This window comes from Theobroma cacao, chromosome 3 (assembly GCF_053813885.1).
Source record: "Theobroma cacao isolate CCN51 chromosome 3, ASM5381388v1, whole genome shotgun sequence".
Lineage (NCBI taxonomy): Eukaryota > Viridiplantae > Streptophyta > Magnoliopsida > Malvales > Malvaceae > Theobroma > Theobroma cacao.
This window is the reverse complement of record NC_142641.1, coordinates 35383240-35408107: the sequence shown is the minus strand read 5'-3', so window position 1 is coordinate 35408107 and position 24868 is coordinate 35383240. Positions and strand designations below refer to the sequence as shown.

Here is a 24868-nt window from a genome sequence, read left to right as displayed (position 1 = left end):
AGATGGGCTCTGCTAAGCTTCGGTTTCTGGGAAAAGAATTATTCCATTCTACTTTTCCCAAGAAATTGAAGTGGCAAAGTAGCTGGATGTGTGAAAGTATGAGGTGGCAGTCTTTGTCCTCCCAAATTACTCAAGTCGTTAATGGTTTTTTAACTCAAGTTTCAACTTTCAATCTTGCCTTGCTCTTTTTCCAGGGAACCTTCCCATACGCGTGAATGGACACATAACAACATTTCCATGACCATGAATGATCTTAGAGTCTATAGACATCAACTTGATGGATCAAACATGCTTGCCTTCTGGCTCATGTACGTTTTTGTTTCTACTTCTTTTCTCCACTTAAAGTTTTCGACTAGTATTTCATTACTATAACTGTTTGCCACAGTTGTTCTGATATGATAATAGTTAACTGGTTGTGAGTTCAGACAATGTTGAAAAAAAAATCTTACACTTCTAAGATTTTCAAGAGAAGTCAGTCGATTGACTACTGATGTATATAATTTGTCTAGGTTGGGGTAACCAGAAACTAGTTTTTACTATATTCCCGTGGCGAAATTTAGAAAGGGCCGAAAAGGCCCTGAGGGAGACAAAGAGCAGGAGGGCCCAGTTTGTAATCGGAGATGATTTCCATGATCAGCCTAGTTTACAGGAAGTCTGGAATCTTTAAAGCCCAATTCAGTTACTTTAGCCTCCGTTTCAAACACAGACAAGGGACTTCCTGCTTCCAAACATGGCTCCCTAACGTTAATCCCAGATTATTAGGAGATAAAAAACACACAGAAAAAGACTACTCAGAGAGAGAGAGGGAGAGCAATACCAAAGCCACAAACTCGGAAAACTGATTATTTTAGCAAAGTAATCTTACAACGCAGGCACAGCACGGCACACTATCATTAGTACTCACTAAGACTCCTCAACAACCAAAGATGAGTTGTAAAAGAGTCCTAAATATTATCTCACAAACATCACCACTACAGTAGAATGTAGAAATGCTAATAATAGCAAACAGAAAGCAAATACAAGAGCATTAGACCTTCTAGTTCATCTTACCATATATCATTCATGACCTTGAGCAAATTAAAACCGAAGAGTAATTGTTATTCTGGTTTCCAGGCTTAATTTGCTCAAAGGCTTCGCTTTTGGGTTAATCGACACAGCAGCGATACATGAAATACATCTCCATGGGACGACCACACTCAGCACAGACCACCCTCTCTGCAATTCCCCCACTGATACCTGGAAGGATAAGACGGGTGCAGTGATGATCTTCGGCAATCCCTTCCAGGTACTTTCGGAGTGCTGGCATAAAACCCATTTCTCGAGCAAGGTATTCCCAAGTTTCAAAACTCTGCATGCTGCTTAGAGCTTTGTCTCCCTTGGCCCTGACCATTTCAATTGATCCTAAAAAGAATACTGCCCATCCATGTTCGCTCCCATCGTAGCCAAGTAGTGTCATGACCTCCTGCTTTATAACGTCAGTTTCATTGGTCTTGCCATGTCGCGTTTTCGAGAACAACATGCTCTCCAACCGGTTCCAAAAGAACCAAATAGTGCCATCTTGCCAGGCGTGACTAAGCTGCTTCTCATTGATAAAACCGGTAATCTTTCTTACCCTCTCCCTGGCGTTGTTCTTTCCAACATAAACCATCTCTAAGCCGATGCCCAGAGCCTGTGCAACCTTTTTTGTTTCGGAAGTGAAACTTTCGATCCAGTCTAATTCTTCACCACCATATAGACAGATGACTTTCTGTTGTTTCATCTGATAATTAAAGCAAGGCACATGATCAGAAAGTGAATGAATTAAGCATATTGAGAATCAAGAGATAGACATATGATAAGCAAGTGGTTGCATATATGTATATACTTGCGGTGTGTAAAACAGCATTCTAAATGTTAAAACATTTTGGCATATGTTTCTATCTGCAAAAGGTGGGTGAGTCTGTACCCAAGTATGTAAGTTTGCTTCAAGCCCGTCAACAAGTAGCTCAATCGTCCAAGCCTGTGTCTTCCACAGACTTTCCTCTGTCTCAGTGTTGAAAGGGAAGGCTGTATTTCCCCATATCCACAACATGTTGAGGGCATTTGGGCATGTGACCTTTCCTTGTGGATCCAGGGTCACAACAATCGGCTTCTTTACGAAACGCCATACCTCTTTGGTGTACTTAATGACTGCTGGTTCAATAATGGAAGGGTGGTGCACAGTATACCATGGCATAATTGATTGCAGGTTCAAAAATTTTTGCTGATGACCATCATTCCAAGTTGACATGTCCACAATTGGGAGCCATACGATCTCATAGTTAAGCTCAGACGATACCCGTTCATATTTGTACAGAACCTCAAAAACCTGAATCTCGTCTGGGGAGATATCAAGATCCGAAATGAGCAGTAACACATGCTTTCTCCTGAGTACGTCCATATGAACCTGTTTGTACCAGCAGAAGTATACTGTTATACATCTAATTAAATTGAAACAGGGATGTGAAAATGAAATGGATCCTTGGAAACAGACCTTGGTCTTATCTGGACCCAAGAGAGCATTTTGAGGATCTTCCTTGCCGAGCGAGAAAAGTTTTATGAGAATCTTCAAGTTGTCCAATTGAGGAGTTCCAAAACTGTGCGCCAGGCCTTCATAAGCTTCTGCCTGCTTCTTCTCATCTGCATCCCATTATGATCTTTGTCAATTCCTTGATCAGTAAGCATTTAACCTTTATCACATATTTTATCGAAGTCTATATATATTTGCATAATCGGGAAAATAATGGTATCCATTTTACGGTCAGCGTTTTAGGTCTTTCTTCTCCTGCTGTGAGGTAATTTCTCATAAAGAACCAAAAGACAAAAAGAGCAGAAAGGCCTTGAAGAAAATTTTCTCCGATTTAAGTGCTTATATATCATAATTTTGCAATGATATATCCGAGGACTCACCGATGTGCTGATAACATTGACGTAATAGTTTTTGAAGGTGATCGTGTATGCTGCTGACTTTATGCGCCAAGCTTGATAGTTCCCATGCCTCCGAGGTTGCTGTAATGTGCCTAAAATCAACGAAAACGATTGATTAGTTACTGGTAAATATATCATATTAATTGGGTTGAGGCATTGAGCAGGTTAAAGTTTGTGTCTTACTCATGTTTCAAGCCCACAAGGCTTGCAATCTGTGAAGCGCAAGCCACAACGCTTCGCATTGTCCAGTATGCAGCTGTGGGGATATGAGCCATGGCGATTGACATTGGTGGCACATCGCTCAAAATATACTGAGAAGGTAGCTCTGTAAACTCAACAATGCACTTGGTTACATCCATCATTGCCTTGATGAGATTGTTAAGTGCATCAAATTGGGGTTTCAGGTTGTGAGAATGCTCTAAGATGTCTGGCAGTTGCTTAAGAAGGGCCACGGACTTGGCAAGTGAGTTTGTAGTGCAGAGCTGAACAATAAGCCAAAACTCCCCAATATTCACAGAAAAAGCTGCTAAGGTTAGCACCACTTTTGCATCCCACGAATAGCTTGAAAGCATGTTGAGCAGCGCCATTGTTGTTGAATGGGCATCTCCTCCACCTGAGCACTTGCATGATATCTACAAACACACATTCAGACACAATTATCCTCCTCCTCCTCATCATCATCTTTATATCAAGACTTCAATGTAAGACAAGGAGAATTCGGTAGAGCAGAAAGGGATGATCGTCTTGAGAGATCTAATTGTACTTGAGATATTTATATTTTGTCAAATATATCTGTCGTCTTTGTATAATCCCCACAATCTTTTCTAATAAAAGCCTGTTGTTTTATCACCATTCAAAACGAAAGTATAGGGCCATTAAGGACATTCGATTTATATTTATATGCACTCAAGTCGAAATCAGAAAAAGTATCAGTGTAACTGCATAAAGGCACTGAAATGGAATGTTATAAACGTTGAGTAACCTCGCAGGAGATTTTGTGTACGATAAAGGCCAATGCTTCAAGCATGCCATCTATAGCTGCCAGGCTGGCTCTATCATCAAAGCCATCGATGTGTCCTTGATCTGCAGCCTACGAAAATTTAAAGCACATGTCAGATCGAAATTGAATACCGACAAGCATTTTAAAGACTTGTATGTATACATAAAATTAGGCTAGTCATGGAACAAAAAAAACTAAAGTGCTAGAAACGTAGTACATTTAGAGCACGATCAATGTTAGGAGTGACATGACGCAAAACATTCTCGATAATTTGGAGAATGGGCTTGACATCAACTACACGATCATCAGGGGCATGAGTTGACTGAATCTGCTTCATCATGGAATTATCATCAGATACTGAGAAAATTCGGCGATCTCTCCTGAGCAGTTGCTGCGATTTAGAAGGATGTACGTTGGGGGTTGCCATATTTGGAAAATGCTGGATATGCTACAAAAGGAATATATAAATATAGGTATGTCTGCCAAGATATTCAAGTAGTTGGTGTATTGTGGTTTCTTTAATAAGCATTCCTAGGTTAATATAGTGATGAGCAAATGGAATAAAGGCAGATCGAATTTGTACCTTGCTTGCAAGAGGAGTCTTAAGAAAAGCTAAAGAGCCTGTGTAATAGGATAAAGATAATATAAATGCAGCCGTGATGGGCTTGGCCCCAAGCTGCTTCTTTGTCTGCACAGTGAAAAAATTAAAGAGACTGTCGTCTGGATTGCTAGTTTTCCATTCCCAGTCAAAAGGACTTGTACTGATGATTGATGAAGCAGCTCAAGGGAGTTAAATTTCACTTTGTGACATCACAAAGGCAATGTCATTTACATGACCTAAACTGCTAAGTCCTGTGGGAGTATCATCTTTTTTACTCCTCAAACATGAGTTTCCTACTTCAGATTAAAGCTAGAGATGCTTTAACTAATAATCCCAGGGAAAAAAAGTTGATGATTGATGATTCCTTATAAGGAAGAATAAAGCTTTTGCCGTTAATCTATCAGATTGAAAGTGCCATGTGATCTAAACCGGTGTTAGTATTATATTATATATTATGATTATTATTATGCCAAAGTGTGCCTAAACTGTCCCACTAAGGCATCTCTTCTTTTTTACTTTTTTTCGGATATAACTAGAAAAATTAAACAAAAGAGGCGAAGATGATCTTATAATTAAATAAACTCTATTTTTTGTTTGTTGGTTTTCATGTGGAGATACAAAGAAGAATAAGTTTTGTTTGATTGATATTTTTTAAAATTTTTTTATAAATTTGTTAATAATATAATAACTATCTATTTAAGCTTTCCCTTTTAATAAACAAATGAACAAAAAGTTCAATGCACACATGTAAAGTCTGCAAGGTGGGCTACTAAATAATAAACAAAGGCTCCTGCTTTAAGTTTAACCCCTCAAGTTATTTTTCATTACTTTAATGACAGTTTCCAGAGGAACAGTTATCTTTTTTATATAATTTTTTTGAACTTTATCAATTTATATTTGAAACTTGTTGGTGCTAAAGTACCCGTATGAAATTTAACACCTGTAAATAATAATTGATATATTTCCATCAACATATATATTATATGATATTGTCTTTTTCATGTAAAACGTATTGTATAAATAATTAATTACATTAATTAATAATTAACTAAATTAAAGTTTATTTAGTTTTATGTTATATGTACAATATGTTTCAGCTCTCTGTTTGAATTTTTTTTTTAAGCATATGCATTCATTGCATATAATTTTCTTTAACTTCAATTACGGTGACGTATGTAATCTGTAATAACAACAAATATGAAAAATATATATCTTTTTATCAAAACAAATTTGTAATCAAACAAATAATTCAGATTAATTTGATTATTATGCTTAACTTATATGAATAGGCGACGTGATCATCATGGATCATGATGATCATTCCTTATTCAAATCAATTTTTTTTATTTCCCTATTGAAATCAATATTTAAAATTATATGTTCATACAAAATAGTAAAATTTAATAATTTTTTTTCTATATGGGAAATAAATTTTATATCTAGAATGTATTTTATTTTTACATAGAAATCAATAAATTACAAATTAAAATGTAAAAAAAAAACAAATGCCAAAGATCCATAAATAACTTAAACATCAATTAAAACTAAATGTAAGTAAAACAGCTAATGAAAAATATTATATGTTACACAGATCATTCCATCAACCAATTGTTGCTCAATGCGATCTAAATGCAAGAAGAAGACCTTACTTTGTTAATTATTTAGTCTACTTCATTTTAACTTCTTAAATCAAATGTAATAATTTTGTCATACATGTTGAGGGATATTAATTTGGTTGTGATTTTCACTTGTATATGCAAATTTCATAATTAAAAAAAAATAATTACTTGATTAGTCAAGATTTAATCATCTATTAAGATACAATATCAATTAATTATTGAAATATTATATTTCTAGGTTTATGTTTTTAACCACTAATTAGGCAACATTATTGGCAAGTACATCCTAAAGGATATGAGGGAACTTAGAAAAAAAATGATATTTCCTTTGAACTTTAATTAAATAGTCAACCATAATTAATTGTAAATGGTAGAACATTATTTACTTGTAATAATCAAACAAAAAAGGGTAGTATTAGCGTAATTTGTATCTCTTTATTCTTTCCCTTTTTAATCACAGAGTTGGAAGTAATATTACTAAAATTAAATCTAATAAATATTGTAAATGTAATTTATGTACCAAAAACAAAATCTTGTAAACGTGATTTTATGTTATTTCATATTACGATTTTATTAGACTCATTTTCACATATTTTAATTTTTAATTTCTATTAATAATCTCTATTCATATTTATCAATAAGAAAACACATTGTTATCTTATTAGAGTTGGTCCCTGTGGTTATCAGTCGAACAAACAAATCAATAAAAATAAAAATACTTCCGTTGAGATATATTCATTAAATACTTTATTTCATAATCTCAAAAATATAAATTAATTGTTTGAAATGTCTACATTATTCAAGACACTTAATTTTTTTCTCAATTCAATTCAATTGAATATGATGTTTTTCTTATAATATATTTTCTCAAAACTATAATAACGATTTTGTGATAGATTCCTAAATAAGAATAGTAATGTTTTTTTAGAAGTGAGTAAATTAAACAGCATGAGGACTGGACTCTTTAGATGTCAACGACTAACTCACATTCAAATCTTAGGACGTGCCTTATAATTGATGCAATGCATGATATGTTTGTAAATCTATTGGTTTAATCATAATTCATATATCAAAATCTTAAAAGTGACTTTCTAAAATTAAGAAGAATTATTAAAAAAAATTGGGAAGAACAAAAGCATATTGCTTCTTAATTTGACTTTGAAAACTTCTAAAAACCTTTTAGTGTTTTATTTCTGATATAATTTTTTCATTATTTTTAAGAAATATTGTTAATTTAAATTAAAAACGATGTTAAAGGATTTAAAAGTTTTATATACTATACTAACATTAAAAAAACTTTGGCTTTTTTCGATGAAATTTTTTATTGGAAAAATTCAAAAGTTTGGTGAAGTTGATTTCTTTTCATGGAAAATTTTATTGAAAAATCTGTCGTTGAAAGTGTAGTTGGTAATACAAGAGGTTGGAAAATTCAAAAATTTCGTCGATAAAAGTTTTATTTTTTTGATAAAATTTTTTGTTGAAAAAAGCTAAAAATTAATCAAAAAATAAGCTAATTTGTTGGTGATTATAGCATCAAATCCATCAAAAGATACTAACATTACCTACGAAATTTTTGCCAGTAATAGGATCATCACTTAAGGAACTCTCTTAGTAATTATTAAAGAAAGTATGTCAATAACAACCACATTACTTACAACATTTTGTAGATAAAATTTGTCGATAAAATTAATTAAAATTATTATAAATAATTTATTTTTTCATCGCAACTCACAATTCATATCCAAAATTCATAACAAAAATATTCATTAAAATTTGAAATTCAAAATCAACTTGATGCAAAAGTAATCATCATAAATATAAAATATCTAAAAATGTCAAACAAATATAAATAAAAATTAAATATGCTATTATATGCAAATTAAAAAAGGATTGAAGTCCACGTACAGCAAGCATAATATCATAAAGTGTCTCTGGCTTACCCTTCAGAATTTGAACTTGAATTATTTGCATATCCTTGTTTCAAAATTACATTACTCATGATCATTGCTTTCATACATTTCATAAATTTCTTCATATTTTGTGTCATTAATTCCTTCATGTTTGCCATGATATTGGCATTATTCTCCTTCATTTCTTCATGTATCTTACCGATATCTTGTGATAGATTTTCCACTTGGGGATTGATAGCATTTGAGATGCCAAGGCCACTTGCTACATTGATGTGTGGTGCATTAAAAGTATAGGGGCAGCAGGCACTAAGTTTCAAATCTATATATGTGAGTGCGTGTAATTTCCATCCCTCCAATTGCTTTAGACCAAACATGCATATAAAATTCTGACTAAAAAGATAAATCTTCATCATACTTTTACGGTAATGGAAAGTATACATTTCTTATAAAAAATTAAAAAAATTAGTATTTAATTATAGTGTCAACTTTAAAGAAAAAGTCAATCAATTGTTTACATATACTAATAATTTTAGACTTGTTGTATATAAAATCATCGTGACCTGTTAAACGATTATAAATGTGGTTGAACACCTAAAAAAAATAACAACCACATTACTTACAACATTTTGTAGATAAAATTTGTCGATAAAATTAATTAAAATCATTATAAATAATTTATTTTTTCATCGCAACTCACAATTCATATCCAAAATTCATAACAAAAATAATCATTAAAATTTGAAATTCAAAATCAACTTGATGCAACAGTAATCATCATAAATATAAAATATCTAAAAATGTCAAACAAATATAAATAAAAATTAAATATGCTATTATATGCAAATTAAAAAAGGATTGAAGTCCACGTACAGCAAGCATAATATCATAAAGTGTCTCTGGCTTACCCTTCAGAATTTGAACTTGAATTATTTGCATATCCTTGTTTCAAAATTACATTACTCACGATCATTGCTTTCATACATTTCATAAATTTCTTCATATTTTGTGTCATTAATTCCTTCATGTTTGCCATGATATTGGCATTATTCTCCTTCATTTCTTCATGTATCTTACTGATATCTTGTGATAGATTTTCCACTTACGCTTTCAACTAAACTTGGGGATTGATAGCATTTGAGATGCCAAGGCCACTTGCTACATTGATGTGTGGTGCATTAAAAGTATAGGGGCAGTAGGCACTAAGTTTCAAATCTATACATGTGAGTGCGTGTAATTTTCATCCCTCCAATTGCTTCAGATCAAACATGCATATAAAATTCTGACTAAAAAGATAAATCTTCATCATACTTTTACGGTCACGGAAAGTATACATTTCTTATAAAAAATTAAAAAAATTAGTATTTAATTATAGTGTCAACTTTAAAGAAAAAGTCAATCAATTGTTTACATATACTAATAATTTTAGACTTGTTGTATATAAAATCATCGTGACCTGTTAAACGATTATAAATGTGGTTGAACACCTAAAAAAAATAACAAATCGATTCATCTTGATTGTTTGCTTTAATTTACAACTATACTCAATCAAAATGTATATATATATATATATATAGTAATTAATTTTTTTTCAAAATTAATATGCTTACTTTCGAAAGCCAATGATTCTTTAGAGCTTGTTTAATATTTTCAAATAGACTTTGGCGTATTAAAATGAACTACATGAAAAAAAAGAGAGGTACAACATGATTTACAAGACCAAATATTAGCCAAATAAGTTTAAAAAATTTATTATTTTTATATTTAATTTTACCAACTTCGTGCATGGAGTTTTTATCGCTGGAAGTCACCTGGAAAAAACCAATACTAGTGATTGTGTCAACCGAGGTAGCATGCTCAACATAAAAATTATCACATCATCAACTCAAAGGTCTGAGCAAAAGAAAATAATGGATAATTAATAATAAAAACTACCATATAATCAACTCAAAACTATCATGAACAAATTACAATAATGATAAATTTGATATATAACTACAAAAATAGAATCAAATATATAGAAACGCAGTCCTAACAAAAGTTGTTTTTACAGCATCTCATTCTTCAAAATTAAAACCATCTAAATTTTTTAAATTATTTTATGCACTTCAAAGTTTGTATCTAAATAAAGACAAACCAATACCTACACATAAGACAAATGAGTTTGTATATGCACTGAAAGAAAAAAAAAATGTTGTAATCCAAGAAAACAAAAACAAAGTAAAACAATGTACATAAATAGAAAGATAAACACAAGTGGTAAGATAACGAAGATAGACAAAGTACCTTAATAGAATATCGTCATATTTTGCCTTCTTTAAAGTAGCAGCTATGATAATTTAATTGAAACTAAAAAATCAAGACTCTTCCAAAACCCATAGCCCACGTTCAAAGGATCCATATCCCGAAATATCAAAAACCGATCAAGGCCACATCTGAATTTGAAAGATTAAAACAGAAAAATTTATAATTTATAGGTATAAATCTTATCTACATGTAATCTAATAAATTAACCCGATCATTTAATTCACTGATTGATACGTAATCTCTTATTTAAATAATAGAGCTTGAATTACCTCTCCTCTAATTATAACAAAAAACAAACAAATATACATTTGTGTAAATTATCCATAAAATCAAATAGAATTATAATGAAAACATAGTTTGATTGACTTGGTAGTGACTTATGGTTCTTCGAATCTTGTATACTTATTTTCTGTTATAATTTGGATCACCTTTTAAAGCACATTGATCCACGTTACAAAAAATTGTAACCAAAGTAGGTGCTAGATATATATAGCATCTATATATTTAAAAAAAAAAAAAAGATATAGCTTCTTTGTAGGAGAGACACGAATAAAAATTATATACAAAAACACTTTTTTTGGGCATAATAGAAATAATTTGTGTCATGATAGATTATGACGTATATAAATATTGGATAAACAATATAATGTATCTTAAATTATTATTGGTAAAAATAGTGATTTAATTATATGTACTTAAAATTGAATAAAAAAAGAATATGAATTATGTGTAACTTCGTAGATTTATGTGTTATGACACTTGCAAAGAAAAGGTTCAAGGGGGAAAAACTCTCTCATTGTCTTCAACATGATAAGCAACTATTGTAATGATTTTAAATAGATATTTAATTAGACTAAGGTGCCATTAATTTTTTGTAATGGTATAAATATATCCAAAAAAATTTTTTGTGGCGATATTCTTCTCTTTCAATAATTTTTAATGGTTTAATTTAGTGATAATTTTATATAATTATATTAACAAATAATTTTTGATGCTGGTTTAATTTTTAAAATTTTTACAAGGAAAATTAAAGACATCATTATTTAAATCATTAATAAAGAATTGAACATTAAAAAGGAAAGTGTTAGAAAAACAATTAACAAGTGTTTTACTTTAATAAGGAATTCAACCTTAATAAAGAAATAGATAATTTTTTAACTTTGGTCAATATTTTAATTTACCCTGGATGTTTTGATTTAAGAAAATGATTTATCAATTAATTATTACAATTGTTGTAATTTTTTTTTCAAATGACAATAATTAACTAATTATATATGACTTAATACTTAGTTTTCACCATGATGACTTGGTATAATCACCCATTATCAAAATTGACTGCCACATGATAGATGTGCTTATAGACCCCAGTATTACAGGTTAATATGACCAATACAAGTTCTAGGTTTTACTATAACAAAATTTGAATTTTATTAAGAATAAGAAAATAAATAGATAAAAGTTAGCTAATATTTAATTTAATAAAAATTTTATCAATTAAGGAAAGTTTACTTTAATAAAGATTTCGATGTTAATAAAAAATTAAAAAATAGTTAATATCCAATTCAATAAAAAATTGTTAATTAACGAAAGTTTAGTTTAACAAGGAATCATTATCATCGAGAATAGGCAAAAATTTCCATATTCTTGGGCCAAGACAGAACTCAACAAGAAATCATTATCTCAGTAGGCCCAAACGATAATTCAGGCCCAACCCATCTGACACGTAGGAAGATGAGTCGGTTCCCCCCGAACCGCACCGGCAGAGCAGAGCTCGACAAGTGTACTGAGCGCCCTGTAACCTATGAATGGAAAGCGAGAGAAAGGGCGAGAAACCAAGAAAAATGGAATAAACAAAAAATAAAAAACAAAAACGTAAAAGCAAAAAGATGCAAAAATGATGAATCTATCCACAGTAATAGCGTATGGATGCCGCTATTGTACGCCACCAATAAAGCAACTCTTAAACTACACCACCCTCCTTCATCTTCCTCACCATCACCATCTTCATCTTCATCTTCATCTTCAACGACGCTCCCCTGCTTCTATCTTTTATTCTTCTTTTAACAATCTTAAGCTACCTAACTTCAGTCTTCTCCTCACGGGTAACTCTCTCTTCTTCAGGATGGAGGTACTCTACTCTTTTTCTTTCTCTCGCTGGCTTTACTTTTATGTTTACGAACAGTTCTTCATTTTTTGCTTCTGGGTGTTTCTTTTCGTTCGTTCTTGTGATTATGGGGAAGTGGGTTTCTCTCTCTCTCTTTCTCTCTTTGTTTCTTTACTTAATTGGTTTTGGGTTTTCCAGAAATAATGAATTTGTTGATTTTTTGATTGACTTATTGGTAAAGTTTAATTTTTTTTAGGGAAAAAAGGGAATGAATTTTTACAATATTATAGCAGTACGTGCTGTGTTGACAATAAATTCTGTAGAAGTTCAATGAGGAAGGGACAGTTTCTGAGAATTGCAAGCGTGATTATCAATGAATTATAAAGAAAACCTTGTTAAAGAGCCTAAAGAACTATGCTTCTATTGGGTATTTAGAAATAAAAGGCACAAACTTCTTGCATTTGAGTTGTGGAATTGTTTGAAATGTTAAGCTGGAATGGACTTATCTTAGTATAGTAGGGTCAATTGGGTTATTCGTTATTTCTCCTTTTTGATGTTTTTTTTCCTTTTGGATTATTCATGATCTGGGTATCGAATCAACACATTATACACTTTGATGGTTCTTGTGGTGGTCTTGCAAAAAGGTGGTGATATCAAATTCTGGATGCGATATTGGTGCAAAAAGTATAATTTGGAGTAATAGCTGGTACAGGGTCCATTATGTCGAATAATGTGGGAATGCTATGTTCTGCTGGCCATTTCCATTGAGGCCCATTGCACCTTTAGTGATAATATAACATGTCTTCTGAACTTGGACCAACAAACTCAGCCTGTGGCTGGCCCTGATGTGGAGACCATTTGACTTTGGATGATGTCTAAACCTCGTTCAACTTCTCTGTCAGAAGTTTTTTTTGTTGCATTGCCTTGAAAATAGCAAAATTTGTGGTTGTAGGTTTTTTTTTTTTAATTTAGTGCTTATAATGTAACAGCAGCTGTTCATTGTAGAATTCAGTGGTTTTATTTCATTATTGCTGTTTCTTTCTAGTTAGGGGGTTTTCTATTGATAATTTGAGAGAAGTTTTGTTGTCTTGTTTTGTTCAATTTAAAAGTGATTTTGTGCTAAACATTTATCTTGATAATTTGTAGCGCTTCTGGAGTGGAAATGGTGTCAATAAAAACAAACAAATGGTGGAGCATTTGCAGCATTATGGAGTGATTTCATCCAAGAAGGTTGCTGAAGTAATGGAGACAGTTGATAGGGCATTTTTTGTACCAGATGGGACCCCACCTTATGTTGATAGTCCCATGGCTATAGGTTACAATGCCACCATTTCTGCACCTCATATGCATGCTACCTGCCTTCAGTTATTGGAGGAAAATTTGCAGCCTGGCATGCACGCTTTAGATGTTGGCTCAGGTCTCTTTGCACTCCTCAAAGTTACTACTCCATGTCTTTTCTGTGCTTCTTCAATATCTTTCATATGTATAACTCTGTTGGAATGCTTAAATATCAAATGTGCTTCTCTTGGGTTAATTTTACTTTGTTGATGGTCAATGAGAAAGAGTCAAATTATACGAGTTGATGGCTGCATCTGATCCTTCTGCATTTAGGAAGAGCTTCAGTAAAACCATCAGCTATCCTTGTCAAGTGGTTTATGACTTAATGACAAAATGGAGGGGCTGGAAAGGATTTTGTATTTATTTATCTTTTGGTTAAGTTGGGAGATGGGGTTGTGGAAAGAAAATGGAAGGAGTGAGAAACTTAAGTGTCAAAAGCTTTTTTGGCTCATCACCTTATTGCTTTTGGCATAATCTTGGTCATTGCATGCAGTCTACCATCAACTGGAAAACTTAATCCTTTTCTTTTGTGAAAGGCATTTTAAATTTGTTATGCATTTTTCCTGTAGGAACTGGGTACTTGACTGCTTGCTTTGCGATAATGGTTGGACGACAGGGTCGTGCTGTTGGTGTGGAACATATTCCTGAATTGGTTGCTTCTTCCATAGAAAATATTAAAAAATGTGCTGCAGCTCCATTATTAAAAGAAGGTTCTCTTTCAGTGCATACTGGCGGTAATATTCTCATGAACTTGCAATATGTTTACAATTTTTATTGAAAGATACTGTTGTCTAATGTTTAATGGAGGATTATGAAACCTTGAACCAAATTCTCAGTTGAGTTGGTTTATCTCTTGGGCTTCAAATGAGCGGGTTGGCTGTGTGAGACATACTTTTCGTGAAGAACTAATATAGCTGTAGATAATCATATCATTATAATTTTTCATGGTTGGGGTTTTGGAGGCAATTCTGATATTGAACGTATTGAGGTAGAAAGTGTTTCTTCTATTTTGTTGATGCAACTTCCTTAGCAATAAGTGTAATTTTCCTTAAAAAACCTCTTATTTTTGGGGACAAACTTTTGTCATATAAATTTGTTGGAGAGTCACTGTTTTGTTGAATGCTTATGACTAATGCTTTGACTATGTGCTTTGTCATAGATGGAAGACAAGGTTGGCCAGAATGTGCACCCTATGATGCTATACATGTTGGGGCAGCAGCACCTGAAATACCTCAGCCCCTCCTTGACCAATTGAAGCCTGGTGGCAGAATGGTGATTCCTGTAGGAAATATATTCCAAGATTTGAAAGTAGTGGACAAAAATTTGGATGGTTCAATTAGCATTCGTAGTGAGACATCTGTCCGTTATGTTCCTTTGACCAGCCGTGATGCTCAGTTGAGGGGTTATTGAGTTTGGGAATGTATCTCTTACTTGGGTTATTTGAAAGTCTATCATTGTATAGAAGGGTTGGTCGTTCTTGAATCCAGTATCGTACAGATTATCATAGTTAAATATTTCGTTTTCGAGACCTGCGCCTCTGTATAGATGGTTTGTGTTTGGACTTGAATAATAAGTAAATGCAGGGTCCAGTTAACGTAATCGTGTCCAGGAAGCAGTCAATGGCTGACTCTAGAGAGATGAAAATTGGTTATATGATTTTTTTTATTCTTTTCTTTTGCGGCTACAGGTTTTGAAATGGTATGGGATCCTAAACATCTTTCCAAGGCCCCAACACTGTTATGCATTTTTTTTATTAACCTCATCGTTGGAGAGGAATGTGCACTTGATGTTTATGTTTTATGAAACTGTAGTTTCAAATTCGATGGCATAGTTGTGGTTGATTCACCTATGGCTTCCAGCAGCGTGGAGGCTATGTACCCCAATGCTCTTTTATCTGATTATCATATTATCTCAGTACATACTCCAATGCTCTGATATCTGTTCCTGCTAATACCAGATGCCCAGATGGCCGCATAATTTGCCCTGCTTGCCCTCCCGTCCGTTTACTGGAATGCTCAGCACAGGTCATCGGGTATAGTCTGGCAATGGTCTCCCCTGAGTTTTCATTAAATTTTGCTTCTCGATTACTTAGCATCCTTAATTGATAAAATTTCAACACCCCAACTCACCATTAGCGGATACGTTATAGACAAAAAATGTACTAATAATATTATTTGACGACCAGAAGAAGTCTTGCTTTAAAATGCGTACTAGTGTTATACATAATTTGTCATGGTCCAATTTCGAGCAACGAACGTAAAAGAGAATGAAACCCTCAAAACAAGGTACTTTAAATGATGGCTTCATAACTCTGGATAGAAATATTTCATACAAATCTTGTGCAAAAACTCAAAACTATAAATCTAATCTTAACAAAAAAAAAGCTAATTAAGGAGAAAAAAAAAAAGAAGAAAAGGCAACAGCAGCAGTTCATGCATTTAAATCATCTCAAGATCAAAAGCCTCGCCTTGGTCTTTCCTCTGCAACATTTACTCTTATCGCTCTCCCCTCCAGAATCTGCAACAATAGAAGACACATGTAAGCTGGTTATAAACTGGAAACCTAGTAAGTTGATTTGTGTCTTTGCAATATCATCATAGCCAAGAGAATCTATTTCTTATATGGAAAATTATATTCCTCCAAATTCTAGCATAAATTGTTGAGAAAACACTATAAATACCTGTCCGTCGAGAGCAGCAATGGCATCATTCAATTCAGTCTCTGAGGACATAGTCACGAAACCAAAACCACGAGAACGGCCAGTCTCCCTATCATAGACTACACGAGCCTCCACTACCTTACCATGTTCACTGAAGACCTGCTCCAGTCGAGCATTATCCACATCCCATGGAATGTTACCCACATAGATTCTAAAAGCAGGTTCATACACACGAGGGGGTCGGTCGAAACGTGATCCTCTAGGAGAAGCCTTATTAACAGTCAAGAGCCTTCCATTTAGATCCTGTTTAAAACACAGAAGGCAACCACGAAGTTATGTACAAACACCAAATACAACTTCAGAGCACATTGATGAACAGATAAAAGAAAATTGGAGAATACTTGAGATCAATATATAGCCGAGTATCTATTGCTTTCATGAAGCAATCTCCTAGGACAAAAAAGAAAGCGAAGAAGCACACACATTATAGATAGATTAAGTTGTTCTAGTCAAATTATGAGCTAAAACAAACAAAGGTACCTTGGATATCATAGGAAAAAGTAATTAATAAATACACAAGCTCAACAAAGTGGCCCTAGCATTTATCTTATCTGTCTATTGACAATTAAAGATTCCTAAGGTAATGAAAGTTGTAATTGAAAATCAATTGCTTTTTCTCTTCTTTCTTAGTGTTACCCAAAGCATGCTTGCATAGTCAAAGCGAGGAAATTTTAACATTTGATGCAGGATACCATCTATAGGAAAGGGGCTAGTCATGGCTAAGTCGAAACAGTTAACTTGGTTTTAGCAAGCTTCCATTTATGGGTATAAGTCAAACAAGTAGAAACACCAACTTCACACCCTTGTGAGAATTATGGTACACAAACAACAGATGTCTCTCAGAGATGTAAGAACAACAAATAAATAACTTGTGGTTTTTCTACTTGATGTCAAACTGTAGAATATAATGCATGTTGACAGGAGTATTTGATAGGTTAGAACTTCCACATTGATATCTTTATATTCTTTTTGGGTAGGAGAGATATGAACCCTGGTCTTTGAGGTTGGGGGATCATGCACCAACCATTGAGCCAAATGCTTGGGTGCTCCATATTGATATCTTACAAAGAAACAAACTGTGAAAATATGTGCCTTCACTATATATTTATCTTCCTAAAGATACAGTCTGAAAGCCCTGTCTCTGGTAATTGCAAAAGGGTCTCACAGCCATTCCCTTTCTATAACTGTTATATTCTAACCATCTATCATACATTTAATCAAATCTAATGACCAAACAACCTGACATTAAAGGAATTATGGCAAGGAGAAAAACAAAAAGTTGAAGAAATAAGATAGCCAGCCTGAAATTGTCAATGACTAGCAACCTAATGAAAGTTTATCATAAAGAGTGAAGATAATAGTCACTGCAAGTCAAAAGAAATAGATCAAAATGAAGCACTATGCCCTTAGACTTGTGGTATGCTTATTTCCAAAGAGCATTCCTTTTGTATAGATAAAAGTTTAAAGCATATTCAACACACCATACCTATTTCTTAATTGTCAATTCAACCAAACCAAGCAATATGAATCAACAATTGATGATAACTTCCCTACCACATATAGAATTAACAAATAACTGAGATAGAGGATAGCTTCTGAAATGAATACAAGAGCTTCCTACATATAATTATCTTTCTACATAATGCTCAGATAGATACATAACAGATTATATATTATGCTTATACATTCCAATTTCCTCATTTATTATCAAAGATATTAGTCCAGCAATAGAAAAATCTAACCAAAACAAGTAAAAAAAAACCTTACATAACGATTAAACAGTTCAGCAGCCTTCTCAGCTTCCTCAACGGAACTCATAGTTACAAACCCAAAGCCACGACTTTGCTCAGTTTCCCTATTGTAAATAACCTGCAACCAGGAAAAAATCTCATCAAAATAAGCAAAATTTCAACAGTTTTATGACCCAAAATTAATTTTAAAACAGAAAACTTCTCTTAACCTCAGCGATTTCCACGGTTCCAGCTTTCTCAAAGAGCATAGCCAAACTTTGACTATCAACATCATAAGGCAAATTCCCAACAAACAATTTAGCTTCCTCAGGAGGTTGAATAGAGTCCTCTTCTTCTGAATCACCACCCTGTCCTTCAAAAACTGCATCCTCACTTTCCTCAGGATCCCAATCAGACAAATTTGCTTCAGCCCCATCACTTTCTTCATTTTCCCACGTTGATTCTCCTTCTTCACTTTCAGTTTCTTCCTGGACTTGCTGCTCTTGCCCATCAATAGTTATGGTGGTGTCATTTTCTTCCTCTTGCTGGGCCCAATCTGAAGTCTGGGCCACCAAGGCAACTAGAGACGGGAAATGGGTTTTTGTTCTGAGTGCTGAAAGGGATGGAGACCGGGAAGATGAGAGGAAAAGCTTGATGGATTTTGGAGGGAGTGAGAGGAGAGACGGAGCTTTGGAAGAAGTGGAGAAGAGGGAAGCGAGAGAGGCGAGGCAAGATGAGTCTGCCAGGGATATGGGTTTGGTTACAGCAGACATTTTGGTTGAAGAATTGAGGAGGAGACAGGGAGAAAGGAGAGGGTTTAAGAAGAGGAGGTGAAAGGATAAGGGGGCAGACCGGAGAGAGGAGGAGAGGGTTTATCGAAAAAAAGGAACAATTATCCTACCCCCCGAAAAATGGCAAATGGGGAAGTAGTGCTAACGGGCCAATATGGCCCCGCACTTGTGGACTTCTTGGATGATTTATGGGCTTTTGGATGTTTCAGTCGGGGCCATCTAACTTTTGATAACACCTATGAAGGATGCAAATAAGAACCAAGAAGCATGGTGTTACACCCATTTCCACCGTAGTTTGCAAGGTCCAAGGTCGGCTGAGGTGATTCCTTCAATTATGGTCCATCTCTCCAAAATTGATCCCGTATTTAGACATGTGATCCAACGAGTAATTAGCTGTGAGCTAATCGTATCAGGACATCTTTCATGTACTTATTCAACATTATCACCAAGCAGACCTCCTAGCTTCCATTTCCTCTCCTGTCAACCAAATGAGTCCCAGATCCCTCAACTATATCAAGGATACTCCTCTCTCACTCTCACTAACCACATTTGTTTTTAGAAATACAGACTCTCCCTTCTTATTACCTTTTATAGACTTAGACATCAAAGATGCCAGTCGGACAACCTCTGATCTTAGTGTCTGTTTTGCAGGAACTGCCCAATCAAGTCATCCAAAACTTGGCTTCCGCCCACCTGGAAAAATATCTATGAAGACTGTGAATTGGAGATGAGAACCAAATTGGGTGCTCAGCTGTATACCAACATGGACAGTCCTTATCAAATATCAAGGAAGGGCCGACTTTTGTTTGCATTTTGTTCTGGCACTAACAGAAGTAAAGGTTCCTCTGTTAAGGTGTCAGTTTTGGCGCAATTAGTCCCTTTCTGTTTTTTTCTGAATCTCTGGAGTATAGAATTTGTAAGTCTCCTTACAGATTATTTCCTTGATTATCACAGATACAAAATCTAAGCTGATAAAACATTAATGAGATCGTTTCTTAACACACACACACACACACCAAAAAAAAAAAAAAAAAAAAAAAGAAAAACCAGAAAACCAAGCTCACTCAATATGACGGGAAAACTTCCATGCAGTCAGTTCGTAAAATCTATACTACACCAGACATTTTTCACAGACAATCGAAACCATACTTGCTTCAAGATACGGAAAATCAAGTGGTGCTGCTTTTAGAGGCTGCAGATTGGCAATGCACTAATTCTCAATAGATAAATACTATTTGTTTTGTGTTGCAGTCACCCTGAAGCATGACTGTCAGAAGTCCATCTTTGAAATTGTATATGAAGTTCTCCTTTTTCTGGTTCACAGCACAAGATTTTGGTTTTGTATTGGAATAGGCTCAGAAACGTCCACGTCCTCTCATGTTAACCTTTATCTTACATTCTGATTGGTTGTTTTCATAGTTCATGGCTTCAAGTGCTCCTCCTGAGTTGTACATATCGAGCAATCCAATTGGAGCAAAGCGAAGATACTCACCAAAAACCTGTTGGAGTCATGCCTCATTCTTCTGAGTACTTTGTTTCAGATTAGACGCAGGCATTATTCCTGAGAAAAAAAGATGTGGAGAAGTACTGACCCTGATAGGAGAAACAGTAAAGACTTCACATTTCAAATACTCCAAGGCTACTTGAAATTTTGTGTCCTTTAACATCGTCTTAAGGGATTCTACAGTATATAAACTCTTAATGATTACGCTCAAGAGCCATATAAGACTAGCGTAATTGAAAACTGAGATTCAAAATATGCCCAGAGGGTCTTAAAAGAACCACCTGAAAAGAATGCGTAAACTGCGCAATCTCCTCTCCAATTCTCACCTGCAACCTCTTCAAGTGAATCAGCATCCAGGGCACTTACACACCCTGAGATGGGTGTTCCTGATCCTGGGACTGGATAATATATGCTACCTCTAACTGGGGGCCAAACTCCTGCTCTTTGGCAGTTAAAAACACCTATAACCCCTGATAACTTGTTCAAATTCCAAATCTTCAATAGACTGCAACAATCATAGCAGAGACCATAAGAAAACAATTGAAGTTAAAGCCTAAATTAAGGTACTATATTCGTCAAGAGTGCAACTAGGATTCTTTGCTGCAACAACTTAACCTATTTCCATCTGTGACCGGGTCATTGAATAAACAGTCTTGGGTTAGTCGGCCAGCATGTCTAGCTCTAAGGATAGAGCCATCAGGCAACACTAGCTTCTTGATGATGTCAAAATTATTACTGCCTGGCTTGCCACTGGGGGAGTGAAAATCCCAACATTAATTTCAGTAGATAAAAATATTATGATATGTAGATGAGAGCTTTGCACTTGGTAGTAGTGGCACACCTTACATACACTGCAGAACCACTCAAAGCTCTTGCTGCACCATGGAATTCTGCAGTAAAATGATCGCTCTGAAATGAAGAAACAGGACATTACTATGTTTAGTCCAGAACTCTGGATTCTATGTGCTAAAGCATTAGATATCCGATTGTAATGCAGTATTCTTTGGATGAAATGGCAATTTAAATGGATATGCATCCATTTGTTATTCATGGTTGTATGATGGAAAGACATTTATTCAAATGAGTATGAACCTACGTAAAACATGTCCCAATCTGGTACCACAATCTCTCCTTAAAGAAGAGAGTTAAAAGCAGCAGCAGCAACATGTAAAGTCCGAAATGTTAGCTCATTTGGCATGAAATCTTCAGTTGCTCTAGCAGCTGCAACCTTCTTTGCACTGAAAGTAACCAAAAAGTATATTGGAAAACCAGATATCATTTTGTTTTGTAAGTCATTTTAAAATTTCCATAAACATTTGGCAAACCTGTAGATGAAGTCGCTATTCAGACTCATGGAGCAGATTAGGTTGTTGGCATTGAAGTTTTCCATAACAGAGTCCTCAAGGGCTCCTAGGTATTGTCTAGTCAGTGAGACTCGACCACCATAGCCAGCACCAGGGAGTTCTAATACATTCTGAACATCCACCTTGACTCCATTAACACCACAACTTGCTAGGTAGCTGTGATAATCCTTGTAAAAGTTGAGAATTTTGGGGTGAATTACAGGTTGAATCTTGTCAAGGGTTGGGCATATAATATGGGTCAGATTACCAGGAGATTGAACTACAGCTTGAATTTTGGGGTTGTATTTTTTCATCACTTCAGATTCTGGGAGCACTACTCCCCAGTAGCCAACTGAAGCGTGCCAAGTGTATACATATCTGCGTTATTGTTAATTCTTCTCAATTGAGTCTTACTGCCATGAATAAGAAGAACTATCAACAGCTTGAGAAAAAAACCTCACTTCAGTCCATATTTCTGCTTGATAGTTTTGATAAAATCTCGGAGATTATTCCCTAATTTATCCAAGCTTGAGCCCTTAAATTTTTCATTTTCCTCGAAATTAAGTAATCTAGCCAATTCCCTTCAATCAACAGACGAAATGAGGTCAGCTAATTGATGCAGAAAAGATAAACAGATATTCATAGTGAAACTGTTCAAGTAATGTCTTACTTTGTTGCATCCTCATCGTAGCTAGGCATAAGATTTTGCCACCCTTCATCAATGGTCAAAAATTTTGGAGGACAACCTCCCTTTGAGAAACTTTAGAGGAAAGCCAAAACCAATAAATAAATAAGATTAAGAATGAAGCACTGAATCCAAATTAAAGTCCCAAGAAGTATCGAACTGTTTTATTACTTTTCAAGTCCCTTATTATTCCTTGTGGATCAACATTAGTATAAAATGCATTCCAGGTGTTCCATCCAAACCAATCTACATGTTCAGGCAGCTGCCAGGAAGAGGGGCACAAAGTTTCATCAATAAAGTTGTCAAACAAATAGATTTATGGAAAACAAGGATGTCTTGCACCTGCTTGTTCTCAATGTGCCTGAAGGTACCCTTATGCTTCTCCAATATCCTACAAGCAATTGAAAACATCAGAAGTCAACTACCACTTCAAAGCTTCATATTTGATGTTCAATGAAGTTTTTTAAGCTCAAATCAAACAAACTTGATAGAATCCCTCATCAGCTTAAAAGGGTTGTCCCCCGAATTTATAAAAACTGGCTCCGTAAGCTTGGTGGTTTGAACATCAGGATCTCCTGAAGCAGTAGGTAATCGACAGAATTAAGCAGGAAACTCATCTAAAACTGAGTATAGCATCCCATTAAACTCAAAAAAATAGATAGATAAGGGGGAAGTTGACCGCTTTCAGTGCAAAACTTTAGTTCGTTGTCAGGTGTCCCTTGCAAAGTAGTACGAAACTGTCCATCCAACACCGGTAGTATTAGAACATAGAAGGTGTTCTCAGTATCTTGGATGTTAGTCTCTTTTCTTGCTTCCAAGAGAAGCATTCGAGTTTCTGCAGGAACATCACAGCCCAACGTTCCAAAACATGGTATCATCCATCAGATTTTGAACCTGAACAAACACACAAATCTGTATCCCCTGCAGTATCAATTTACACAAGAAAATATCATACCTTTGCTACAAAAGAACAATGCAAAATTAATTATACTCATAAAGAAATGTAAGACAAAACGGTTGTAAAGTCATGGTTGTGATGCTTTTGGGGAGAGGGGGGCGGGGGGTTTCTTTTAACAGCCAGCTATAAGAAAATTACTAACAACAGCAAAGAAGAAAAGTAGAAGAACGGTAGACATATACTGGAGAACTCCGAGAGTGAAAACATGACGAGAACTTGAACTGGTTGCAGTGGCTCCAACGAAAACTGAACTATCCCTTACCGGTGTAACCATGATTTTACCAGGCACGTCAGAGAAAAGAGCCCTTCCACGCACCATGAAGGAGCCATCTTGGACGCTGGGCTCAGCTGTGACCATAACTTCTTCGTTACTTCCCATGGTTTGCTAGAGTTGTTTCACTTTCTGGAATGAATGCTAAAATTGTTTCAGATATTGCATGTTCAACTGGGGCCGCATATATAATAAATAGTATCCCGGTTAAACCAGGATGAGACGAAAGATGAACATGACTACAAGGAAAACCGCACCGAACAAGGCACGTTCTCTAGAAGTCACAAACTAGAAACTTGAGATTTATTAAGGGAGAAATCCAAAGCTGGCATGAGATTGTGGAATCTGTGAACCAGGAACTGGAAATAAAAAAATACTCAGAAGAAAACGTGACTACTGTCCTTCTAGGACACAGCAGATGGCCATGGAGATACAAGTGGCGCCATGGAAATTCTATCTATAGAGGCGGCAAATTCAGCAAGGAAACTTGTCACCCCTTCTGCAGATGCCACTGCCAACTTTTATCTACATCACTTTTTTTTTTAATTTTTTATTTTTAAACAAAGAACAAAAAATCATTGCTGTTGCATTTGAGATTTCCAGTTGTAACCTCGTCTTAATCGTTGCAGGTTCGTGCGGTTTTCTTAGGTAAAGTTACTTGGATCAAGTTCAAGGGCCGACTTACCTTAGAGGGAGTGGTGTCACTTACCAAAATTGTTTTCTCGTTATATTGCTAATTTAGAGTTTTATTTAGTTAATATATTAATAAACTTATTAATTTTTTTATAATTTTATAAGAAATGAGGTAAAAATTTCAAGTGAAAATAGATTTATCAAAAAGTAATTTATATATTAATATTTAAATATTATATGAAAAAATAAAAAAAATTTCCTTTTATAACTCTTTGTTCAAAAATTCAAGTCTTACTTTTCTCGATCCTTATTGGGTTTTCATCCTCTCAAAACAATTGATCTAGACTTCAATTGTAAGTAATTTTTCACTCAAATTAAGTTTTTAAATACATCATGTCTAAATATTTTTTTG

The 24868-nt window shown here is 34.5% G+C and overlaps 3 protein-coding genes and 1 pseudogene across 4 annotated transcripts; 1 reads left to right on the top strand and 3 right to left on the bottom strand.

Annotated features, from left to right (window-relative positions):
• Positions 1-861: 861 nt before the first annotated feature.
• LOC18604998 (protein SIEVE ELEMENT OCCLUSION B-like) lies at positions 862-4444 on the bottom strand. The gene is made up of 7 exons (XM_018116699.2): positions 4164-4444; positions 3929-4036; positions 3130-3578; positions 2929-3038; positions 2513-2658; positions 1946-2425; positions 862-1759 (listed from the first exon to the last, which is right to left on the bottom strand). Exons 1-7 carry the CDS (start codon positions 4371-4373, stop codon positions 1145-1147), a joined length of 2118 nt encoding a protein of 705 aa, XP_017972188.2. The 5' UTR covers positions 4374-4444; the 3' UTR covers positions 862-1144.
• A 7743-nt stretch (positions 4445-12187) lies between these two features.
• On the top strand, positions 12188-15495 carry LOC18604997 (protein-L-isoaspartate O-methyltransferase 1). The gene is made up of 4 exons (XM_007037735.3): positions 12188-12508; positions 13631-13901; positions 14392-14556; positions 14982-15495. The coding sequence occupies exons 1-4, from the start codon at positions 12275-12277 to the stop codon at positions 15230-15232; spliced, it is 921 nt and encodes a 306-aa protein (XP_007037797.3). The 5' UTR covers positions 12188-12274; the 3' UTR covers positions 15233-15495.
• A 520-nt stretch (positions 15496-16015) lies between these two features.
• LOC18604996 (28 kDa ribonucleoprotein, chloroplastic-like) lies at positions 16016-19172 on the bottom strand. The gene is made up of 4 exons (XM_007037734.3): positions 18502-19172; positions 18309-18410; positions 16503-16784; positions 16016-16339 (listed from the first exon to the last, which is right to left on the bottom strand). The coding sequence occupies exons 1-4, from the start codon at positions 19042-19044 to the stop codon at positions 16277-16279; spliced, it is 990 nt and encodes a 329-aa protein (XP_007037796.3). The 5' UTR covers positions 19045-19172; the 3' UTR covers positions 16016-16276.
• LOC18604995 (putative galactinol--sucrose galactosyltransferase 2) lies at positions 19044-24206 on the bottom strand (annotated as a pseudogene). The gene is made up of 14 exons (XR_016025210.1): positions 23735-24206; positions 23274-23515; positions 23079-23169; positions 22937-22985; positions 22755-22856; positions 22580-22659; positions 22371-22490; positions 21892-22287; positions 21663-21804; positions 21408-21475; positions 21182-21316; positions 20848-21071; positions 20655-20743; positions 19044-20561 (listed from the first exon to the last, which is right to left on the bottom strand). The product of XR_016025210.1 is annotated as a putative galactinol--sucrose galactosyltransferase 2 (transcript).
• Positions 24207-24868: the final 662 nt, after the last annotated feature.

Excerpts from the sequence above, each read along its gene's own strand:
- LOC18604998 (XM_018116699.2), bottom strand. The coding sequence starts at position 4,373 with ATGGCAACCCCCAACGTACATCCTTCTAAATCGCAGCAACTGCTCAGG. Across the intron at positions 3,579-3,928 it reads TACACAAAATCTCCTGCGAG|ATATCATGCAAGTGCTCAGG; the intron begins GTTACTCAACGT and ends GTGTGTTTGTAG. Across the intron at positions 1,760-1,945 it reads AAGCAAACTTACATACTTGG|ATGAAACAACAGAAAGTCAT; the intron begins GTACAGACTCAC and ends TTTAATTATCAG.
- LOC18604997 (XM_007037735.3), top strand. The coding sequence starts at position 12,275 with ATGATGAATCTATCCACAGTAATAGCGTATGGATGCCGCTATTGTACG. Across the intron at positions 12,509-13,630 it reads CTCTCTTCTTCAGGATGGAG|CGCTTCTGGAGTGGAAATGG; the intron begins GTACTCTACTCT and ends GATAATTTGTAG. Across the intron at positions 14,557-14,981 it reads TCTTTCAGTGCATACTGGCG|ATGGAAGACAAGGTTGGCCA; the intron begins GTAATATTCTCA and ends GCTTTGTCATAG.
- LOC18604996 (XM_007037734.3), bottom strand. The coding sequence starts at position 19,044 with ATGTCTGCTGTAACCAAACCCATATCCCTGGCAGACTCATCTTGCCTC. Across the intron at positions 18,411-18,501 it reads GAACCGTGGAAATCGCTGAG|GTTATTTACAATAGGGAAAC; the intron begins GTTAAGAGAAGT and ends TCCTGGTTGCAG. Across the intron at positions 16,340-16,502 it reads TTGCTGCTCTCGACGGACAG|ATTCTGGAGGGGAGAGCGAT; the intron begins GTATTTATAGTG and ends CTATTGTTGCAG.